The sequence below is a fragment of the Rana temporaria genome, chromosome 8 (genome assembly GCF_905171775.1).
Source record: "Rana temporaria chromosome 8, aRanTem1.1, whole genome shotgun sequence".
Taxonomy (NCBI): domain Eukaryota; kingdom Metazoa; phylum Chordata; class Amphibia; order Anura; family Ranidae; genus Rana; species Rana temporaria.
In genome coordinates, this window is record NC_053496.1 from 13,751,471 (window position 1) to 13,772,992 (window position 21,522).

General features: G+C 42.6%; 1 protein-coding gene across 2 annotated transcripts in view; it reads left to right on the forward strand.

Moving 5' to 3' along the window:
* The window catches only part of LOC120946689 (alpha-2-macroglobulin-like protein 1), a 192,339-nt gene that overhangs the window by 25,717 nt on the left and 145,100 nt on the right, over positions 1 to 21,522 (forward strand). For both annotated transcript variants that reach the window (XM_040361317.1, XM_040361318.1), the window contains exons 4-10: positions 4,189 to 4,333; positions 7,504 to 7,556; positions 12,826 to 12,846; positions 15,893 to 16,046; positions 17,122 to 17,206; positions 20,032 to 20,158; positions 21,163 to 21,277. In XM_040361317.1, the coding sequence (XP_040217251.1) occupies positions 4,189 to 4,333; positions 7,504 to 7,556; positions 12,826 to 12,846; positions 15,893 to 16,046; positions 17,122 to 17,206; positions 20,032 to 20,158; positions 21,163 to 21,277 (700 nt within the window). The remainder of the gene's footprint in view (positions 1 to 4,188; positions 4,334 to 7,503; positions 7,557 to 12,825; positions 12,847 to 15,892; positions 16,047 to 17,121; positions 17,207 to 20,031; positions 20,159 to 21,162; positions 21,278 to 21,522) is intronic.

The following is a 21,522-nucleotide window of genomic DNA, read 5'->3' on the forward strand; positions in this document are numbered from 1 at the left end:
CCGAGCCAGATGTTTGCTTGTTTTATTTCCCCACCTATATCTCTCCCTTGCCACTAAGTTAAATTCCCTTCTTGTTTCCCGATCGATAAGTTCTTTAAGTTCGTTCCGCTTATTAACTAGGTCCAAATAAATATCTCGTTGTTTACCATTTTTCTTATGTGTTAGTTCTAAATTGAAGATCTCCTCTACTAATTTTTCCTTTTTACTGTTCATTTCTTTTTTCCTCCTTGCCCCTTCGGAGATTAACACCCCTCTAATCACCGCCTTATGGGCATCCCATAATGTTGCTGCCGAAATTTCATCTGTCTTATTTATCTTAAAATATTCCTCTAATTCTTTTTTAACCCTCATTAAACTTTTCTCTTCTATTAGTAGTTTCTCATTTAGTCTCCAATTCAGATAGGTCCTTTGATTGCCTATGATATTTATGGATATGCTAATTGGAGCATGATCGGAAATCGTCATGGTCTCTATTTTTGTCTCGACTACCGCATCTAACATTCTATGCTCAATGAAAATGTGATCGATCCGGGAGTAGCTCTCGTGTACATGGGAGTAAAATGTATAATCTTGTTTGCTTGGGTTAAAGATCCTCCATGTGTCTACTAATTGACTTCTATGTAGACTACCCTTTACCTTTCTTAATTGCCTTTCTTGAGTTTCTAATGTCTGATGTGTTTTATCGGCCTTTGTGTCCATACAGAAGTTTAAATCTCCTCCCAATATTATCTTTCCCCTACTGAAGTCTTTTAGTTTCCCCAGGATTCCCTGGAGGTATTTCATCGGGGAGGTATTCGGTGCATATATGTTTACAAGAGTATATTCCTCCTCCTCTAGTTTTCCCCTTAAAAAGAGGAATCTCCCTTCTGGGTCTGTCAATCGGTCTGTTAACACAAACCTAATCCCCTTAGCTATCCCGATTGCTACCCCTCTGGCCCTTTTAGTGATGGTGTCACCATAGTACCATGTGGGGAAGTCAGGGGAATATAGCTTTATGTTTGATCCTAATGTAAGATGGGTTTCTTGTAGGAGGACTACATCTGATCTATACCTCTTTAGTTCCTTTAGTACCTTATGCCTCTTTGATGGACTATTGAGGCCTTTTACGTTATAAGATAGGCATTTAATTACCGGCATCTTGATTGTTGGTTACAGTTTCTTCCGATTGTTTTGGTGAGATAGGATATCTTCCCCCCTCCCTCCCTTCCCTCCCCCTCCCTTCTTCCCTTCCTTCCACCCTCCCCCCACCCTCCTCCCCCCCCCCTCCTCCCACCCCCCCGTTTGATCTCATCCCGTCCCCCTCTTTCCTCCCCCCCTCCCACCCTCCCAATTGGCCTTTTAAAGACCTCTGAACCAATTACCCTTCCTTGGTTCAGTTCGCTCTGGGTGAGGTTTAGGATTTTTCCTCCACCCCCCCCCCTTTAGAGAGAGGGGGTGGAGGACTAGCTGCAATCATCCTCTCCGTATCCGCCCGATGCCCAAAAAACAAAAAAGAAACAAAAACACAGGGGAGGTACGTCCTCAAAGGAGGACTCCAGAGAGGCATGTTGCAGTTTAAATCGGGACCGGGTGGACAGAGAGGGAGAGGGGGGGATCCCTGAAAAGGAAAACCCCCTCCCTCCCTCCCATCCCCCCCCTACACCCATCCCGGCAAGTCGGGGACCGGAATATCCAATTTCCTGCAAAATTCACTTAAATCCTCTGGAAATCTCAAGATCGCTGTTCTTCCCTCTCTAGTCCCAATTAAACACGCAGGGAATCCCCAGTTGTATTTAATATTTAGATCAATCAACTGTTTTAGGAGTGGTTTTAACAACCATCTCCTCGCCAAGGTTTCTGGGGCCACATCGGTAAAGATCCGGATTTCTACCCCTTCGAAAACTATCGGGGGTTGCCCCCTCAGTTTTTTCCATATTTCTTCTTTATCTTCATAGAATCGAAACCTTATTATAACATCTCTTGTTAGCTCGGATGGTGCTCTTTTCGGATTTCCCACACGATGTACCCTTTCGATCATGATAGGATTGTCTGCTGTTCTTTTCAGTACAGGCTTAAATATCATCTGCATTATTACCCTGAGATCCTCCCCCCTCTTCTCTGGTATTGATTTTATCCTCAGATTTTGTCTGCGGTTTCTGTTTTCCTGGTCTTCTAATTTATAAAGGATAAGCCTCTGTTGTGATTGAATCTGATCGATCTGAATTTTTAGTACATTTGATTCTTGGGCTTGTTTCTCAATTTGCTCCTCTGCTGATTCTATTCTGACGAGCATGTAACCCAAATCTGTCCGCAAGTTCTGTATTTCCCCCTTTATTGCATTTTCCAGCTTTAGCAACATCTCTGCCATTTCACCCTTTGAGGGGGACTGTGCGTCTATCCTACTGCTTTCCAGTCCGCTACCCATAGGCACCTCCTCTCTTGATTCCAGAGAAATTTCTCCGGAGATTTCACTCTGGGGCTTCTTATTTTCATTCTTTTTTATTTTGTTACCTTGTTGTTGCTTTGTTGTCCCCTGAGCTCCGAGAGCCTGCGGGCTTTCTCCACTGGTCACGAAGGGCCTTATTGAGCTTGTAGCTGTTATATTTCTTGGGGTAGTGGGGGGGCCCCCCTTTGTTGATCTACTTATCATTCTACTCATGTTGGATTCTTTCCTCCTGATTCTCTTCCCCAGCTTGACCCTTTGTTTCCAAAAAGAAAGGAAAACCAGGACTTAATATTGATGTGATAACACGTGTAGCCTGCAGGGCGGGGAGGGGTGAAAGGCGTCTAGGCAAAAAAAAAAAAAAAAAAAAAAAAGGGAAAAAGAAAAAAAAAAATTTTCTTCCTTTTTTTTAAATGTTTGAATTTCTTTTCTGGTTTTGACCCGAGTTCCAATCTATTTGTGGTCCTGAACAAATTTTCAGATCGGTTTTCAGGATTTTTACTTTTCTCCTTTGTTTTACCTCCCTCTTTTCCTCAATGATTTTCCTCCCCTTTTCAAGTGTTTAACCGTGGTTTTGAAATATCACCCAGTATACTTCAAAAAGTATATTTATCTAGGTCTGCTAGGAGCATAGTCTATGAGGCCTGGGGTAGTGTGAGACTTTTGAGGGGGCGGAGGGGGGTCCAGACCGTGGGGCTCCCAAGGACACCCCCTCAGAAAGGAAAAAAAAAAAAAAAAAAAAAAAAAAAAGGAGGGGGTGCGAATAGGAAAAACGGAGGGGTAGGCCCTGCTGAGTACAGGTATTGAGATCGTGTATTTATGTAAAATTACAGTATTGCCTGTTAACTGACTTTTCCCACTTATGATGTATTTTGCTCTGTTTAGCCAGTTAGGTTCAGTCTGTCAGTTAAAGTGTCCCTGTCTACCCCTCTAATCAGGGTCACTCTAGACATGCGGCTGTTTGTCCTTAGGTTCCCACTCCCCCAGTTATTGGGTCCTCCTGATCAGGTATTGTAGAGAGTCCTATGTGCCGTCAGATCTTATAAGGCTTTTTTCTCAGTACAACCAATGACCTTATTTCACTCTCATGAAGGACATGACCTATCCAACTGAGAGAAGACAAGTAAAATGTAGGATACAAAACAGAAAAAAGGGAAGCTTTACAGAGCTTTACAAATCAACCAAGTGTATCTCTCTTAGCACAGCGCCTTATGTCCACAGAAGTTGCCCCTTACCATCCTTCCGAATCTTCTGCAACATAGTTTTAAGCATTTTTCCTCGTTTTTTAAAGAGTAAAGGAAAAAGAAAAATACCTTGCGTCCTGTATCCACTGGGGGAGGGGGGAGGGTGCAGGCTTTTCCTTTGGAGCTCAGCGTGCCGCCAGCTCCATATACTCACATGTGTGGGTGTGCATTTGAACGGAGATGTTGTGGGCGGTGGGCGCTATCCTCCCAATACACAGCCCGCTCCGTTCCGCTTGCAGTGTCCCCCTGGCTTACCGTCCGAGACCCGACTTCCCGCTGCGGCACTGCAGAGCATATGAGACAGCGCCGACAGCGCTCTCAGTGCGGCACGGCGGGGGGGATCCCGGCGGCTCCGTGGGATGTCGGTAGGAAGCAACGTGCGGCGGGTGCATGGAGGGCATCCACTCTCTCACATGCTACGATCCGTCCTGTCTCCTGTTTCTTCCATGCTCCTTCCTCCTCACCCAAGAGCGCGACTCACGTCCTCACGTGCGCGCGCACGACATGCCCTCCATGGGTTTCTCCATCTTTATTATAACGGAGATGCATATAAACATGTCAATGTGGAACATGGTAGTAAGCAGCAGTACTAACGTTATTGTGAAAAAAGAGAGTTTTAAAACCATCGTTCAAACAGACAAGGCCGTGTACAAGCCAGGACAGACAGGTAATGGCTCTTGTCCATATACAAGGTTTAAATGTATGTTACCCATAACAACAAACTTCTCCGCTGTATTGATCTCTGAATGTACTGAATCCCCACTCTGCTAGGGTGACCACATTTCCAAACTACCATTCAGGGACACCCTCCCTTCCCAAAAATCAACTTGTGCTGTAACGAATCACAGCACAGTGATTGGACGCAAAAGGCGGGGTATCTTAATTTATCCAATTACAAGCAGGGGGCAGGATTTTGCTCCTCCAGGCTTTCCCGGCCAGGGCAAGTACTGTCAGTGAGTAAAGCGGTGATGTGGCAGCCTTTTTTGAGGGCATCAGATTGGCCCCTGGCTGTGTCAGTTTCATTCTGGGACACTGTATTGTTTCCGAATGAAGGTGCCCGGGACTTGGGACAGACCTGCAAAATCAGGGCCTCAACGGGCCACGTGGTCACCTTACACTGAACTCAATGGGCAAGTTTGACAAGTTGTGTCGTCCTTTTGTTTACATATTTAGGGACCTTCCCAGTTCCAAAATTAATATTGACCAGAATTAAGTTCAGCACTTCACAACAGTGCAGACATCCCAACCTGCAAAAACTAATTTCAAGGAGGTGGCGCCCCCACAACCCCTCGCGGCAAAATATTTTTCTTGATAGAAGAAAAAACAGATAAAACATCAATCCAAACATCGGTTGTTAGATTTATGAATTGGCCGCTCACCTCCGACAATGACCCAAGGGTCAAACAAGGCTCATCAGATAGTCAGATAAGGAATCCTGCTGCTGGATCTGTAAAGGCATCCAGGTCCCAGATGAAGGCGAAGAACTACGTCCAAAACTTTGCATCAAAACATTTTGGGTTGTTTTATTTCATGGGGGAGAAGAAGGCATTAAAAGGTACAGGGACTCACTGATACCGCACCTCCTGAACGCCGCTAAGAGATTAATCCCTAGAAGGTGGCAAGACCCAGACCCCCCTTTAATGTGGGAATGGATCGATGCGGTCGAAGAAACATACAAAATGGAAGAACTAAAAGAGGGGTTAGAGGGTAATAATATCTTATTAAGCACAAAATGGGAAAACTGGAGGATTTTCAAGAAAACATGGAGTTACGCAGAAAAGCTACGGGAAGAAATTTAAACGCTCCCTTAGAAGAAAATTAGAAAGACCTACCGGTCTGAAGAGAATGTCTAAGGTGAGACAGGGGGGGGGGGGAGGGGTAGGGGTAAGGGGGGGGTAAAAATTTGAAATGGTTAATTTTTGTTGTTTTTTCTTGGCTCTTTTGCAAATGGAGAAACATATGGGTATATATTGGTTTATTTGTATATGTGCATGTTACAACAGCATATCAATATAAAGAAAAAGAAGGAAAAAATAGAAAAATCAGAACAAAAAGGAAAAGGATTAGAAAAAAAAAAAAAAAAAAACAATATATAATATAAAAAAAAAAAGGAAAGAAAGGAAAAAAATAAACAAATAAAAAGAAAGGGGTATAAAGAAAAGCGACACTAATGATGCCAAACCAAAATAGAGATGCAATGGGCTGGTACGCAGAACATGAGCATAAAACACGCACTCTATGAGGTAGAGTCTGAAGTGAAAAAAAAAACAAAAAACATTTTGGGTAATTCCATATATAGAGGAAACAGCTCGCTCCGAGGAATGGCACTTCTTGTATAAATGGCACTCAAAGGAAACAAAGAACAGCCATAGTGCAATATTGCCAAATGAAAAGCAAATTTATTTAGTAAAAGAAACACTGCTTACATTAAGTAAGGGTAAAAACCACAGTAAAAAGCAATAGGAGTAGTGACACACTCACCTCCTCACCGTACTTCTGTAAAACACCACCGGAACTAATGTCACAAGGCTCCACCCGACATGTTGCGTCACTGGTCACGTGACTTCCACAGGGAAGTTATAACACAATTGTACAAAGCTAACACAATGGGGTAGATTCAGATAGAGATACGACGGCGTATCTCCTGATACGCCGTCGTATCTCTGAGTTGCGACGGTCGGATCTATGCGGCTGATTCATAGAATCAGGTTCCGCATAGATCTCCCTAAGATCCGACAGGTGTAAGTGACTTACACCGTCGGATCTTAGGCTGCAATCTCCCGCTGGCCGTTAGGTGGCGCTTCCGTTTGTATACGCAACGAATATGCAAATGAGGAGATCCGCCGATTCAGAAACGAATGCCCGCCCGTCGCTTTTTTTTTACTTCGTTTGTGTTCGGCTTTTTCCGGCGGATAGTTACCCCTGCTATATGCGGCGTATCCTATGTTAAGTATGACCGTCGTTCCCGCGCCGAGTTTTGAATCTTTTACATTGTTTGCGTAAGTCTTTCGCGAATACGGATGGACGTAATTTACGTACACGTCGAAACCAATGACGTCCTAGCGGCGTCATTTGGAGCAATGCGCGCTGGGAAATTTAGCCGGCGGCACATGCGCAGTACGATCGGCGTGGGGACGCGCCTGATTTAATTAGTAAACTCTCCCTAGCTGTGGAATTTGAATTCCGCCGGGGGATTTACGATCCGCCGGCGCAACTTTAGAGGTAAGTGCTTTCTGAATACAGCACTTGCCTCAAAAACTTGCACTGGTGGATCGTAAATAAGATAGATTACGCGGATCTAAAGATCCGCTGATCTATCTGAATCTACCCCAATGTATCTTTAATAATTTCACCTGACCTGAAACAGAAGTTACTGCTCCTCAAGTCTGACACAATGTAGTGTTTTTTCGAATACTATATAAAATTGTTATTAAACTTATTTTCTAATTTTTACTTTAATTTCACCATTCGGTGACAAATAGAGAGAGTGAAACCACGCTCTTCTTTCTGAACAAATTTTTTTGTGATTTTTTTTTTCAACTATTTTGTATGTTATGTATCAGTCTAGTTCTCTACAGTGACAAGCGCTCCCCTTCTTATTGGCCACTTTATTAAAGCTAAAAAAGGAGAGCCACTGATTGGCTTCCAAGACAGAGGCTGTAATGATAATGTGGCCAGCATGAAGCAAGGTGATTGTCGCAGGAGGGAGTCAAACTTAACTATAGGTAAAGATGTCCCTAGTTTTATTCTCATGTTTAGTTAGGAAGATATCTGATGCATTATTGTGCTTTGCTAACTCAAAGTTTCATAAAATGTTTTTTTTTTTTGTACCAACAGTGAATTTCCGAGTTTTTTCACTTAACGAAGACCTTCTACCTGGACAAGATTTGGTAAAAGAACAGTAACACATGTGACACAACCCATTAACCAATGTTTCACATAATCAATTAGCTTAAAGCGGAGGTTCACCCTAAAAAACATCTATGTACCATCCCATCCAGCATACTTGCGTCAGCAATAGTATATGTAAATAGTGTTTTTTTCTTTTTTCGCCGCTGTATTTACCGTTTAATCGCTCACTTCCGTTTCAGACTCCCGCAGGGAGTAGGCGTTCCTATGAAGAGGGGAACATGATCGACGTCCGGCTATGACGCGTCACGCGTTCCGAAAATAGCCGGAGTAGGACTCGGCTCTTCACGGCGCTATACGGCGCCTGCGCACAGACTAGGAGCTGACTGCGCAGGCGCGGTATATATCCGAGTCCTATTTCGGCTATTTTCGGAATGCGTGACGCGGCATAGCCGGACGTCAATCATGTTCCCCTCTTCATAGGAACGCCAATTTCCCCGCCGGAGTCTGAAACGAAAGTGAGCGATTAAACGGTAAATACAGCGAAAAAAAAAAAAATATATACTATTGCTGACGCAAGTATGCTGGATGGGATAGTACATAAAAAAAATAAAGTTTTAGGGTGAACCTCCGCTTTAATATATACAGTGGAACCTCGGATTACGAGCATAATCCGCTCCAGGAGAATGCTCATAATCCAAAGCACTCTCATACCAAAGCGAGTTTCCCCATAGAAGTCAATGTAAACGAAAATAATGTGTTCCGCATTGACTTCTATGGCATGCAATACCGCATGTGGCCAAAGGTGGGGGGCGTTGGAGAGCCTCAAACACTTGGAAAGCCTCAGGGACAGCTCGGCTGAATTCTGAAAGTCTTGGGAACAGAGTATTCCTACGTTTTTTCAAGTATTTCTGATAGGCTCTGATCGTCTCTGCTCTGCTTCGGTATTGCACACTGCTGTGGCTTGAATCCTGTTCGTTTTGCGAGATAACAACATTTGCAAACCGAGTCAGGATTTTTTGTTTTTTTAAATGCTTGTATTGCGAAACGCTCGTTCACCAGGTTCTCGCAACTCGAGGTTTCACTGTAAATACTACAAGATATTTATACTTTTAAATTCACTCACACATCTCATCTGTACAATATGGGCCAGATTCACATACCTGAGCGCATCTTTATGCCGGCGTAGCGCATCTCATATGCGCTACGCCGACGTAACACAGAGAGGCAAGCACAGTATTCACAAAGCACTTGCTCCCAACGTTGCGCCGGCGTAACGTAAATTCCTAGGCATAAGCCGGCCTAATTCAAAGTAGGTGGAAGTGGGCGTGATACATTTAAATGAACCGTGACCCCATGCAAATGATAGGCCGAACAAACGGCGCATGCGCCGTCCCGTAGACGCTTCCCAGTGTGCATGCTCAGAATCACGTCGGAACAAACGCCTAAGATACGTCGAATCACTGAACGTAACCTACGCCCAGCCCTATTCACGCAGTACTACGTAAACGACGTAAAATACGACGGCTGTTTCGTGGTCCATACCTTTGCATGGGATGCGCCTCCTATATGTGGAATAACTTTACGCTGGACGTACACCTTACGTAAATGGCGTATATTACTGCGACGGGCGCAAGTACTTTCGTGAATCGGCGTATCTCACTCATTTGCATATTCAAATTGTAAATCAATGAGAGCGCCCCTTGCGGCCAGCGTAAATATGTGCCCACGATACGACGGCGTAGGAAACTTACGTTGGTCGTAGGAAGCCTATTTTCAGGCGTATCTAGTTCTATGGGCACGGCGCATAGATACGACGGCGCACATTGACACTTACGTGGCGTATCTGTAGATACGTCGGCGTAAGTGCTACAAGAATCCGGGCCTATGAGTTCCTATTGGTGTTCTAAAAATTTCCAGAAGAATTTTTTAAATCTCTAGAAAGTTAAGTCCATGTAAGACTACAATGGTGGCTATGAAGGGGGTGAATCACCGGAATCCTTTGTATTTTCGTGACACTAGTAGAGTATCTAACTATTCCTTTTTGCCATAACAGAACCCTGCAAATTATTAAAAACATGGGAATTTTCAACAACAGTAGCTACAGTGCGTCCGGAAAGTATTCACAGCGCGTTTCGCTTTTCTTTTACATTTTGTTATGTTACAGTCTTATTCCAAAATGGATTAAATTCATTATTTTCCTCAAAAATCTACAATCAATACCCCATAATGACAACATGAAAGAAGCTTGTTTGAAATCTTTGCAAATTTATAAAAAAAAGGAAAAAGAAACCACATATTCGGAAGTATTCACAGCCTTTACCATGACACTCAAAATTGAGCTCAGGTGCATCCTGTTTACGCCCATCATCCTTGAGATGTTTCTACAAATTGATTGGAGTCCACCTGTGGTAAATTCAGTTGATTTGTATATTTTAGATTTGGAAAGACAGACACCTGTCTATATAAGGTTAACAGTGCATGTCAGAGCACAAACCAATCCATGAAGTCCAAGGAATTGTCTGTAGACCTTCCAGACAGGATTATATAGAGGCACAGATTTGGTCGGGGAGGTGACCAAGAACCGATGGTCACTCTGACAGAGCTCCAGCATTTATCTGTGGAGAGAGAGGAGAACCTTCAATAAGAACAACCATCTCTGCAGCACTCCACCAATCAGGCCTGTATGGGGGAGTGGCCAGACGGAAGCCACTCCTCAGTAAAAGGCACATGACAGCCCGTCTGGAGTTTGCCAAAAGGCACCTGAAGGACTCTCAGACCACGAGAAACAACATTTTATGGTCTGACGAAACAAAGACTGAACTCTTTGGTCTGAATGGCAAGCGTCATGTCTGGAAACCAGGCACGTCATCACCTGACCAATACCATCCCTACAGTGAAGCATAGGCTGTGCACCAACGCCCCCCCCATCCAACCTGATGGAGCTTGAGAGATCCTGCAAAGAAGAATGGGAGAAACTGCCCAAAAATAGGTGTGCCAAGCTTGTAGTATTATACTCAGAAAAGACTTGAGGCTGTAATTGCTGCCAAAGGTGCTTCACCAAAGTATTGAGCAAAGACCGCCAATACTTATTACTTTTTAATTATTTTTTTTTATAAATTTGCAAAGATTTAAAACAAACTTCTTTCATGTTGTCATTATGGGGTATTGTTTGTAGCATTTTGAAGAAAATAATGAATTGAATCCATTTTGGAATAAGACTAACATGACAAAATGTGGAAAAAGTGAAGCGCTGTAAATACTTTCCGGATGCACTGTTTACTTAGAGCAGTGGTTCTCAACCTGGGGGTCGAATGACAATTTGCCAGGGGTCACTGAATCCTGGGCTATTCCTGAAGCCCGCACTGCTTTCCCAGCCTTTTCGCAGCCGATAGAAAGATATAGAAGGGAAAGAAAGGTGAAAAAGAGAAAGTGGTACATCCTAAAATGTACCATAAGTGGTTTTAATACTGTAGGAGTGGAAGGGACTCAGGAAGCGATAAATGTCCGTGGGTTAGGGGCACAAACTACTTGTCTTGGGTGCTGACAACTCACGCTACGAAAATGTTACTTTTAGGGGTCCCCACAACTTAGGAAATTGTATCAAGGGGTCACGGCACTAGCAAGGTTGAGAACCACTGACTTAGAGTATTATAGAGTACTCTGTATTTGAGGGTGGATATGGGGTTGATATTTGTATTTCAGCATATTAAAGCGGGATTCCGGGCATAGGTTTTTTTTTTTTTTGCAATCCACAATACATTACATTCAATATTATTTAAAAAAAAACATAATCGATACATAAAACAGTGTAAACACTTACCTGATATCTGCTCACTGATCTTGTGGCCTTTCCCATGTTAGCTGTGGGCATGAGAAGCCCATTTCCTGTGTCTTCCTGGATTTCCCTAGAGAGGTGCATGCTGGGATTTTTAGGCACAGTAATGCCCAGAGACTCCTGGGAAATGAGTGTCATCATTTCCCAGGAGGCAATGGGGTCTTAGGACAGGAAGTTGAACCACCGCCGACTAGGAACTAGGCAGATTACGAAATCTGCCTATTAACAGCCATATACAAGTGAGTAAAATATATTTTTTTTAAGATTTTTTTTTTTTACACTAAAGGCAAGCTTTAAGGTAAGGAGATCTATGCAAGGTTTCTGTACTATGGCCATTAAAACGATGAAGGAAGTTGTCATGATCCCTTGATTTTTATGTAATGAATAGACATGTGCAGAACAAAAAAAATAGTTTTGTTCATTTTCGATATCTACATAAATTAGTTTAGTTAAATTTGTGTAATTCGTTTTAATCCATTTTCAGGATTCGTTTCTTTTATTCATTTTCAAATCGATTAAAAAAGTTTTCAAATCAATTTTGAAAAGTTTTAGAATTTGAAAAAGTTTTCAAATTTGAATCGTTTTCAAATTTCCAAAAATAATAAAATAGAATAGGAAATAAAGGAATATATAAGAGAAAAATATATATCTATTTTCTATTCTATTTCTTTATTTATTCAAAACTATTCGAAAAGTTTTCGAATTTGAAAACTATTTTGAATTCAAAAACAATTTGAAAATGATTTAAATTCAAATTTCATCCGAATTCGAATTTTGTTATTTCGGACTTGTTTAAATTTGGTACTATTCTAACTCAGAGATTTGGAACGAAATGAACCTCACAAGTCTAGTAATGTAAAATTCAGGAGCAAGAGTGACAAATTTGAAATCATTGTGGTGGCATAGCATACTCCTTGCTACCAAAATAATTGACAAAAGTTCTGGTGGTCTTCCAAACTCCTCCATTCCCTGAAAATTATTTAACTGTGTTACATTTTTTGCCACAATTCAGTATGCAGCCCTGCAGTGCTGGTTTCATTCATGATGTACAGTCTGTGGGCCTCCAGATAGTTTTTCACAACAGTTTTTTGGCTAATTAGACAGTTAAATGTTACAGTCATACTAGTAAGTTATTTTCAGAACCATCTTTTCGAAGGTGAAGAACAGATAACAGTTACCTTAGGTTTAGTCTACCTATGGATGGATTATGTATAGTACCATTTGCCACAAAGCCCACGTGTCAGACTAAAAACTGATGTCAACGGTACACAGCATTTACAATTGCATAAGGAGATTAAAAATAATTTTGTGTATGGTGGTGGATATTGGTAGATGGAACTACAGTAAAATATTTTGGGTGGATTTTGAGCAAATTAACAAAAAGTCAGTTTGGTATTAATCTGATCAAGTAATGTTGCCGGTGTGTCTTTAGTAACTGGTTTCCTTACTATTTACTGCTTTTTCTTTTTCAGATTCAATCTGTACATTTACAGGTAATACTGATTACATATTTCGCTGTGCATATTTAGAGTATGTGTTTAAATAAATTGTTCTACATGTTTTTTTAACTAAATGAGATCGGTAGTTAGTAAATTTTCTGAGTTGTTGAGCTATCTACACCCTGTTCCAAATTATTATGCAGATTCTATTTCGGTGCCACAAAGATTAAATATTTTGTTTTTCAGTTTAACTCATGGATGGCATTGTGTCTCAGGGCTCTTTTGATCACTAAAAAACAATCTCGGACACCTGTGATAATTAGATTGCCAGGTGTGCCCAATTAAAGGAAAAACTACTAAAGGAGGGTGTTCCACATTATTAAGCAGAGCACCATTTTCAAGCAATATGGGGAAGAAAAAGGATCTCTCTGCTGACGAAAAGAGTGAAATAGTTCAATGCCTTGGACGAGGTATGAAAACATTAGATATTTCACAAAAACTTAGGCGTGATCATCGCACTATTAAGAGATTTGTGGCTGACTCAGAGCACAGACGGGTTTCGTGCAGATAAAAGGCACATTGAGGAAGATTTCTGCCAGATCCAGGCATCGGATCAATAGAGCAGCTGCTAAAACACCATTACATAGCAGCAAACAGATATTTGAAGCTGCTGGTGCCTCTGGAGTCCCATGGATATCAAGGTGTAGAGTCCTCCAGAGTCTTGCAACTGTGCATAAACCTTCCATTCGGCCACCACTAACCAATGCTCACAAGCAGAAACGGCTGCATTGGGCAGAAAAATACATGAAGACTAATTTTCAAACAGTCCTGTTCACTGACGAGTGCCGTGCAACAATGGATGGAGTAGTGGATGGTTGGTGGACGGCCACCTTGTTCCAATAAGACTGCGACGTCAACAAGGCAGTGGTGGAGTCATGTTTTGGGCCGGAATCATGGGAAGAGAGCTGGTCGGCTCCTTTAGGGTCCCCGAAGGTGTTAAGATGACCTTTGCAAAGTATGTGGAGTTCCTGAGTGACCACGTTCTTCCCTGGTACAGAAGGAAAAATTATGCTTTCCGTAATAAAATCATCTTCATGCATGACAATGCACCATCTCATGCTGCAAAGAATACCTCTGCATCAATGGCTGCTACGTGGATAAAAGGAGAGAAAGTCATGGTGTGGCCTCCATCCTCCCCTGACCTCAATCCTATTGAGAAACCTTTGGAGCATCCTCAAGAAAAATATCTATGAGGGTGGGAGGCAGTTTACATCCAAACAGCAGCTCTGGGAGGTGATTCTGACATCTTGCAAACAAATTCAAGCAGAAACTGCCCAAAAACTCACAAGTTCAATGGATGGAAGACTTGTGAAGCTGCTATCAAATAATGGGGTCCTATGTTAAAATGTAACGTGACCTGTTAAAATGTTTAAAAAGTTAAAGTGTTGTTCAAAGTTTGATTGAAATAGCTTTTGATTTCAGTAAATTTGCTGCAAACACAACAAATGACAATTTTCAGTTCTTTACAAATTTAAAGTGTTTTGAAACTTACTGTGTGTAATAATTTGGAAAAAGTGCATTGGAATTTTTTTATTAAAAAAAAAACTGTTATAATTAGGAGGTTTGTTCAATACAATTTGAATTGTACTCTACATGAGAATTATGCTGACTGTTGTTTACATCAATTATTTAATGCCGGTTCACACTGGGGCAACACGACTTTCAGAACGACTCTGAACACAACTTGAGTATGAATCACAACCCGACTTACAACACGACTTGAAGTCGCCTCCCGGAGGGGAACTCCACGCCAAATTTTAAATAAAAAAACGGCCAGGGTTTCCCTCCAGGAGCATACCTGGCCCTTAGGTCTGGTATGAATTTCAAGGGGAACCCCCTACACCGAAAAAATGGCGTGGGGGTTCCCCCCAAATCCATACCAGACCCTTATCCGAGCACGCAGACCGGCCGGTCAGGAAAGGGGGTGGGGACGGGCGAGCGCCCCCCCTCCTGAACCGAACCAGGTGGCATGCCCTCAACATGGGGGGGTGCTTTGGGGCCCCACCCCAAAGCACCTTGTTCCCATGTTGATGAGGACAAGGGCCTCTTCCTGACAACCCTGGCCGTTGGTTGTCAGGGTCTGCGGGTGGGGGGCTTATCGGAATCTGGGAGCCCCCTTTTATAAGGGGGCCACCAGATCCCAGCCCCCCACCCTATGTGAATGAGTATGGGGTACATCGTACCCCTACCCATTCACCTGGTGGAAGAAAAATGGCAATAAAAAAATACTACACAGATTTTTAAAGTAGTTTATTAGGTAGCTCCAGGGGTCTTCTGCTGGGCACCACCGCTGTCTTCTTTCAGCTCTTTTACCAGCGGTGGCCCGGTCTTCTCCCGACTTTGGGGGTCTTCTTCCGACTTCTCCACTCTCTTCTCCCACTCTCCGGTTCTTTTTCTCTTCTGCCGGGCACCACCACTGTCTTCTTTCAGCTCTTTCACCAGCGGGGGCCCGGTCTTCTGCGTCGCCTTCTTGTCCTCTTCAGTGTTGACTCGGTGCACCCTCCCGCTGTAATGCCGGGTGTGTGGTGCGCGGCGATTCATATAGGCCTCTTATGACGTCACAGTCCCAGCATGCTCCGTTTTTGATTTAAAATTTGGCATGGAGTTCCCCTGTGGGAGGGAGGGCTTGCCTTAGAACAGGTTCACACTGGGGTGACTTCCTGTAAAGTTGCCTCACTGTGAACGGGGATCCAACTTGGAGGCAACTTCCATTGAAATCAATGGGTACAAGTCGCCTACAAGTCAGATTGAAGTAGTACAGGAACCTTTTCTGAAGTCAGAGCGACTTCAGTAGTGTACATTAAGACGGCTCCCATTCACTTCCGTTCATTCTCTCAACCGCACAACTTGGGGGGTCTTGAAGTCGGATCCCAGGCCCCCCCAGTGTGAACCAGCTCTTAGGTAAATGAGAAAAATATCATTGGCATAATAATTGGAAACAGGGTGTAAAGATGGCCTTTTGGGATACTATCGCTCTTATTTAGAAACATATAATGCATGCAGTTGTGTTAATAACAGTATTCTATCATTTTGCTTTCAGGATTCAGGAAAGAATCGGATTGGCCAGTGGTTAAATGTGACGGTCAATCAGGGATTTGCTGAGTTTTCATTTCCTCTTTCCTCTGAGCCTTTGCTAGGGAAATACTCCATCTGGGTGAATGAAACAGTCCATCACTTTTCTGTGGAAGAATATGGTGAGGAACTTTACTCTTTTTGGGATTTATTTTCTAAAACTGGAGAATACAAACTCTGGTGCAGCTCCGCATAGAAACCAATCAGCTTTCAGTTGTTTTTTTTTTGTCATTGCTTTGCCGACGGGAATTGTGTGAACTGTTGGCGGAAAATCCGACCGTTTGTACGCTCCATCGGACAATTGTTGTCGGTTTTTCCGCGGACAAATGTTGGATGGCAGGCTTTAAAATATTCTGTGAATTATTGTCTGTTGTCGGATTTTCTGATCGTGTGTACACAAATCCGTCCGACTAAAGTACAAACATGCATGCTCGGAAGCAATATTCACCAAACGCAACATTAGCAGAAGTTGCCCAAAGGGTTGCGCTAAAGAGCTGAAAAACCACGTTGTTTCGTGTTTTTTGACTGACAATTCTTTGCCGTTTGTATTCGAGTTCATGGCCAACACCCTTTGGACAAAAGTCCTACGCTTTGTCCGCAGAAAATCCGATCGTGCGTAGGAGGCTTTAGGCCTTGTACACACGAGCGGACAGTCCGCTCTGAGAATTCTGTATGATGGTTGTACACACCATCATACAGAAATCCGGCCGGACACGATACGCGGTGACGTGCTGCGACGATGACGCGGCGACGTGCGCGGCCCTGGAAAGTAAATGCTTCCACGCATGCGTCAAATTACTTTGACACATGCGAGGGCTTGGGGCCGAGCGGACATGTCCGGTGAGTCTGTACAGACGACCGAACATGTCCGACGGACAGGCTTCCAGCGGACATGTTTCTTAGCATGCTAACAAACATTTGTCCGCTGGAAACTGTCCGATCCGCCGGAAAATTGTCCGGTCGGCCGTACACACGACCGAACATGTCTGCTGAAACTGGTCCGTCGGACCAGTTTCAGCAGACATGTTCGGTCCTGTGTACGGGGCCTTAGAAGCTGATTGTCTACCATGCACAACTGCCCCAGATTTTGCTCTATCCTATTTTTGTAACTGAACCCCCCCCATTTGTTCACTGTATATTTATATATGTATTCCAAGTTCTGTAATGAAATAATTTTATTTATTTTTGTCACCGCAGTCCTCCCAAAATATGAAGTAACGTTCCAGTTTCCCAAAGCTGTCCTCTTCAACTGTGAAAATATACCAGTTACACTATGTAGCAGGTAAAGCATTCAAAATGTTAGCTGGATTATGACAATGTCAGTATTTTCTTACACTGGTCTACAAGGAGAGAGCCTCAGAAATAAAAGTAGCAAAAAGTCCTGGTACAACTTCAGGTCAAAATCGCATCAAAATAATTCTAAATTACGAGGGGGATGAGTGATTATGCTCCCTAACTTTTCTGAAAAATGTGATATAGCAATGAGAATGGGTGACGCGCCAATCATTATAAATGTATCTTTTTATTTATACTTATAACATAACTTTCCATTAATTTATTGTTTTCTCATGTAACCTTTTCATGCTCCCTTCGCACCATTGGGACTACGAAAGGCATGGACTTTTTCTTCTTGTTTAGCCAATGATACAGATATGTTGCATAGTTACAAAGTAGGTGAGGTTGAAAAAAGACCCAAGTCCAAACTACAGTTGCAATAAAAAGTATGTGAACCCTTTTGAAATGATATGGATTTCTGCACAAATTGGTCATAAAATGTGATCTGATCTTCATCTAAGTCACAACAATAGACAATCACAGTCTGCTTCAACTAATAAAACACAAATAATTAAATGTTACCATGTTTTTATTGAATACACCATGTAAACATTCACAGTGTAGGTGGAAAAAGTATGTGAACCCTTGGATTTAATAACTGGTTGAACCTCCTTTGCAGCAATAACTTCAACCAAAGGCTTCCTGTAGTTGCAGATCAGACGAGCACAACGGTCAGGAGTAATTCTTGACCATTCCTCTTTACAGAACTGTTTCAGTTCAGCAATATTCTTGGGATGTCTGGTGTGAATCGCTTTCTTGAGGTCATGCCACAGAATCTCAATCGGGTTGAGGTCAGGACTCTGACTGGGCCACTCCAGAAGGCATATTTTCTTCTGTTTAAGCCATTCTGTTTTTGATTTACTTCTATGCTTTGGGTCGTTGTCCTGTTGCAACACCCATCTTCTGTTGAGCTTCAGCTGGTGGACAGAAGGCCTTAAGTTCGCCTGTATAATGTCTTGATAAACTTGTGAATTCATGTTTCCTTCGATGATAGCAATCCGTCCAGGCCCTGATGTAGCAAAGCAGCCCCAAACCATGATGCCCCCACCACCATACTTCACAGTAGGGATGAGGTTTTGATGTTTGTGTGCTGTGCCTCTTTTTCTCCACACATAGTGTTGTGTGTTTCTTCCAAACAACTCAACTTTGGTTTCATCTGTTCACAGAATATTTTTCCAGTACTGCTGTGGAACATCCAGGTTCTCTTGTGCAAACTGTAAACGTGCAGCAATGTTTTCTTTGGACAGCAGTGGCTTCCTCTGTGGTATCCTCCCATGAAATCCATTCTTGTTTAGTGTTTTACGTATCGTGATTCGCTAACAGGGATGTTGGCATATGCCAGAGACTTTTGTAAGTCTTTAGCTGACACTCTAGGATTCTTCTTCACCTCATTGAGCAGTCTGCGCTGTGCTCTTGCAGTCATCTTTACAGGACGGCCACTCCTTGGAAGAGTAGCAGCAGCGCTGAACTTTCTCCATTTATAGACAATTTGTCTTACCGTGGATTGATGAACAGCAAGGCTTTTGGAGATACTTTTATAACCCTTTCCAGCTTTATGCAAGTCAACAATTCTTAATAGTAGGTCTTCTGAGAGCTCTTTTGTGCGAGGCATCATTCACATCAGGCAATGCTTCTTGTGAAAAGCAAACCCAGAACTGGTGTGTGTTTTTTATAGGGCAGAGCCGCTGTAACCAACACCTTCAATCTCATCTCATTGATTGGAGTGATGTGTTGGCCAACAGGAGTCCAATTAGCTCTTGGAGATGTGATTAGTCTAGGGGTTCATATACTTTTTCCACCTGCACTGTGAATGTTTACATGGTGTGTTCAATAAAAACATGGTAACATTTAATTATTTGTGTGTTATTAGTTGAAGCAGACTGTGATTGTCTATTGTTGTGACTTAGATGAAGATCAGATCACATTTTATGACCAATTTGTGCAGAAATCCATATAATTCAAAAAGGGTTCACATACTTTTTATTGCAACTGTATGTGTGTGATTATATGTCATTATTACATTGTATATCATTGTATATTGTGGTTGTTCAGGTGCTTATCTAATAGTTTCTTGAAACCATCAATGCTCTCTGCTGAGACCACCGCCTGCAGAAGGGAATTCCACATCTTTGCCGCTCTTAAAGTAAAGAACCCTCTACATTCCCCTCCCACTGCCACCCGGTGCTATGCCGGGGCTCTCCTGTGCCATCGGGGACCTGGAGAAAGAATCTGCACACCACTGAATGATGACCATAGAGATTTCTGGTGACCAGATGGTCACCAGTCATCTCTATGACCCTCGGAGGGCCGGGCCCAATGTTATGATGTCACATCAGGGCCACAATTGTAAACAAAGCCGCGATTGTTGTAATAGGAATAAAAGTGATAAAAAAAAAGTAAAATTCCCCTGTCCCCGGTAGCTCGCGCTTAGTTGCAAAGTAATGTCCCCACATATGTAAACGCCGTTCAAATCACACATGTGAGGTTTCACCGCGAGCAACAATTCTAGCAATAGACTTTTTCTGTAACTCTTGTTGCGCAAATACCATGCAAGATAAAAAGTTGCAATGACTGCCATTTTATTCCCTAGGATGCTTAAAAAATATATATATAGTAATTTTCTAGCAAAAAAATTATGATTTTTACATGTAGGAGAGGAGTGCCAGAATAGGCCCGGTATGAAAGTGGTAAATGAATACAATGTACTATTTTAGCTGTCCTTGACTAATGATAAACAATAAATTCTATAAAGTCTATGGAATGTTTCCTCAGGTACACCTACGGAAAGCCAGTATTGGGAGATTATAGGATTGAGATATGCCGTAGAAGAATCAGACATCGATTTGAGTGGTATGACATCCATGAACCCTTCTATATCTGTGCAAACTACACCGGGAAGGTAAATTATTAGAAGAGACAATAATAAGCTTATCAATTTATATCAATTTGTACATTTTCTACTTTATTTATTTTTTCTGCATTTAAATCTATTTGGATGCAAAATAAGTACTCATAATTCCTTGATTTTGTGTTAGCTTCTTACATGAAACAAATATCTTGGCAATGCTGAATATGGTTGTATTACTATCACTGACGACCCGCTCATTAGGGGTGCAGGGGCGCATCCCACTAATATCCATGCAGGGCGCGGGACGCATGGATATCAATGTTTTATTTTTTATTTTTTTATTTTTTTTTAGAAGCACGTGATTACAGTCAGAGGCTTTAATTGGCTTCAAAAATATTAATTCGCCAATGTCACACAAGTGGGTGGGCTTGGCGCACCGAGCCCACCCACTTGTTTGACATTAGCAAATTATTATTCGCTAATGCCTTTCTGCTTTTCCTCCCAGCCAATCAGGAAGTGGTCTTGGCAGTCTTAGGACTCCCGGACACTCAGGTCTCAGGAGCCACTTCCTGTTCGACCGGGAGGAGAGGCAACGGTGCCGCCCCCATAATCCATGCGCCTGGCCCCTAATTTCCATGCAGGGCGCGGGACGCATGAATATCAATGTTTTTTTGTTTTTGTTTTTTTAGAAGCACGTGATTACAGCGGGAGGCTTTAATTGGCTTCAAAATTATTATTTAGCTAATGTCACACAAGTGGGTGGGCTCTGCGCACTGAGCCCACCCCTTGTGTGACATTAGCGAATTAATATTCGCTAATGCCTTCCTGCTTCTCCTCCCAACCAATCAGGAAGCGATCTTAGCAGTCTTAGGACTCCCGGCCAATCGGGTCTCAGGACCCGCTTCTCGTTCGGCCGGGAGGGGTTAGAGTGGGTGCTGGGGGGGGTAGTGCGAGTGGGGAGGCAGTTTTTTTGCCGCCCCCCTCCCACCCAAAAAAAAATACCATTAAAACTGTACCATTAGCAGTCTACAAGACTCACTGCATCTTCTTTTCAGCTGGATCCTTCGGGATGTACCACAGTCCAGATAAAGTCTGAAACTTTCTATTTAACAAGAAGTGACATGAACCTGAACTTGGAGGGATCCGCCTACATCACAGAACAGGGTACAGGTAAGGTAGCCCTGGTATACACTAGTACAATTTATCTGACATTTTATGTTGTAAGAAAGTTCATTTGTTTTTGTTTTTTTTGTTTTTTTTTTGTTTTTTTACTGCTAGTCCTCCCTTTATTTTAGGTTGTCTTAGGGTCTGGAAAGATATTCTGTGTTTCTTATTTCTCCAAATGAAGTTCATAATCTGTTTTTTGAGAGCTGAGAAGAGTATTCCAGGCAAACTTATAGGTATCATCTGGAACT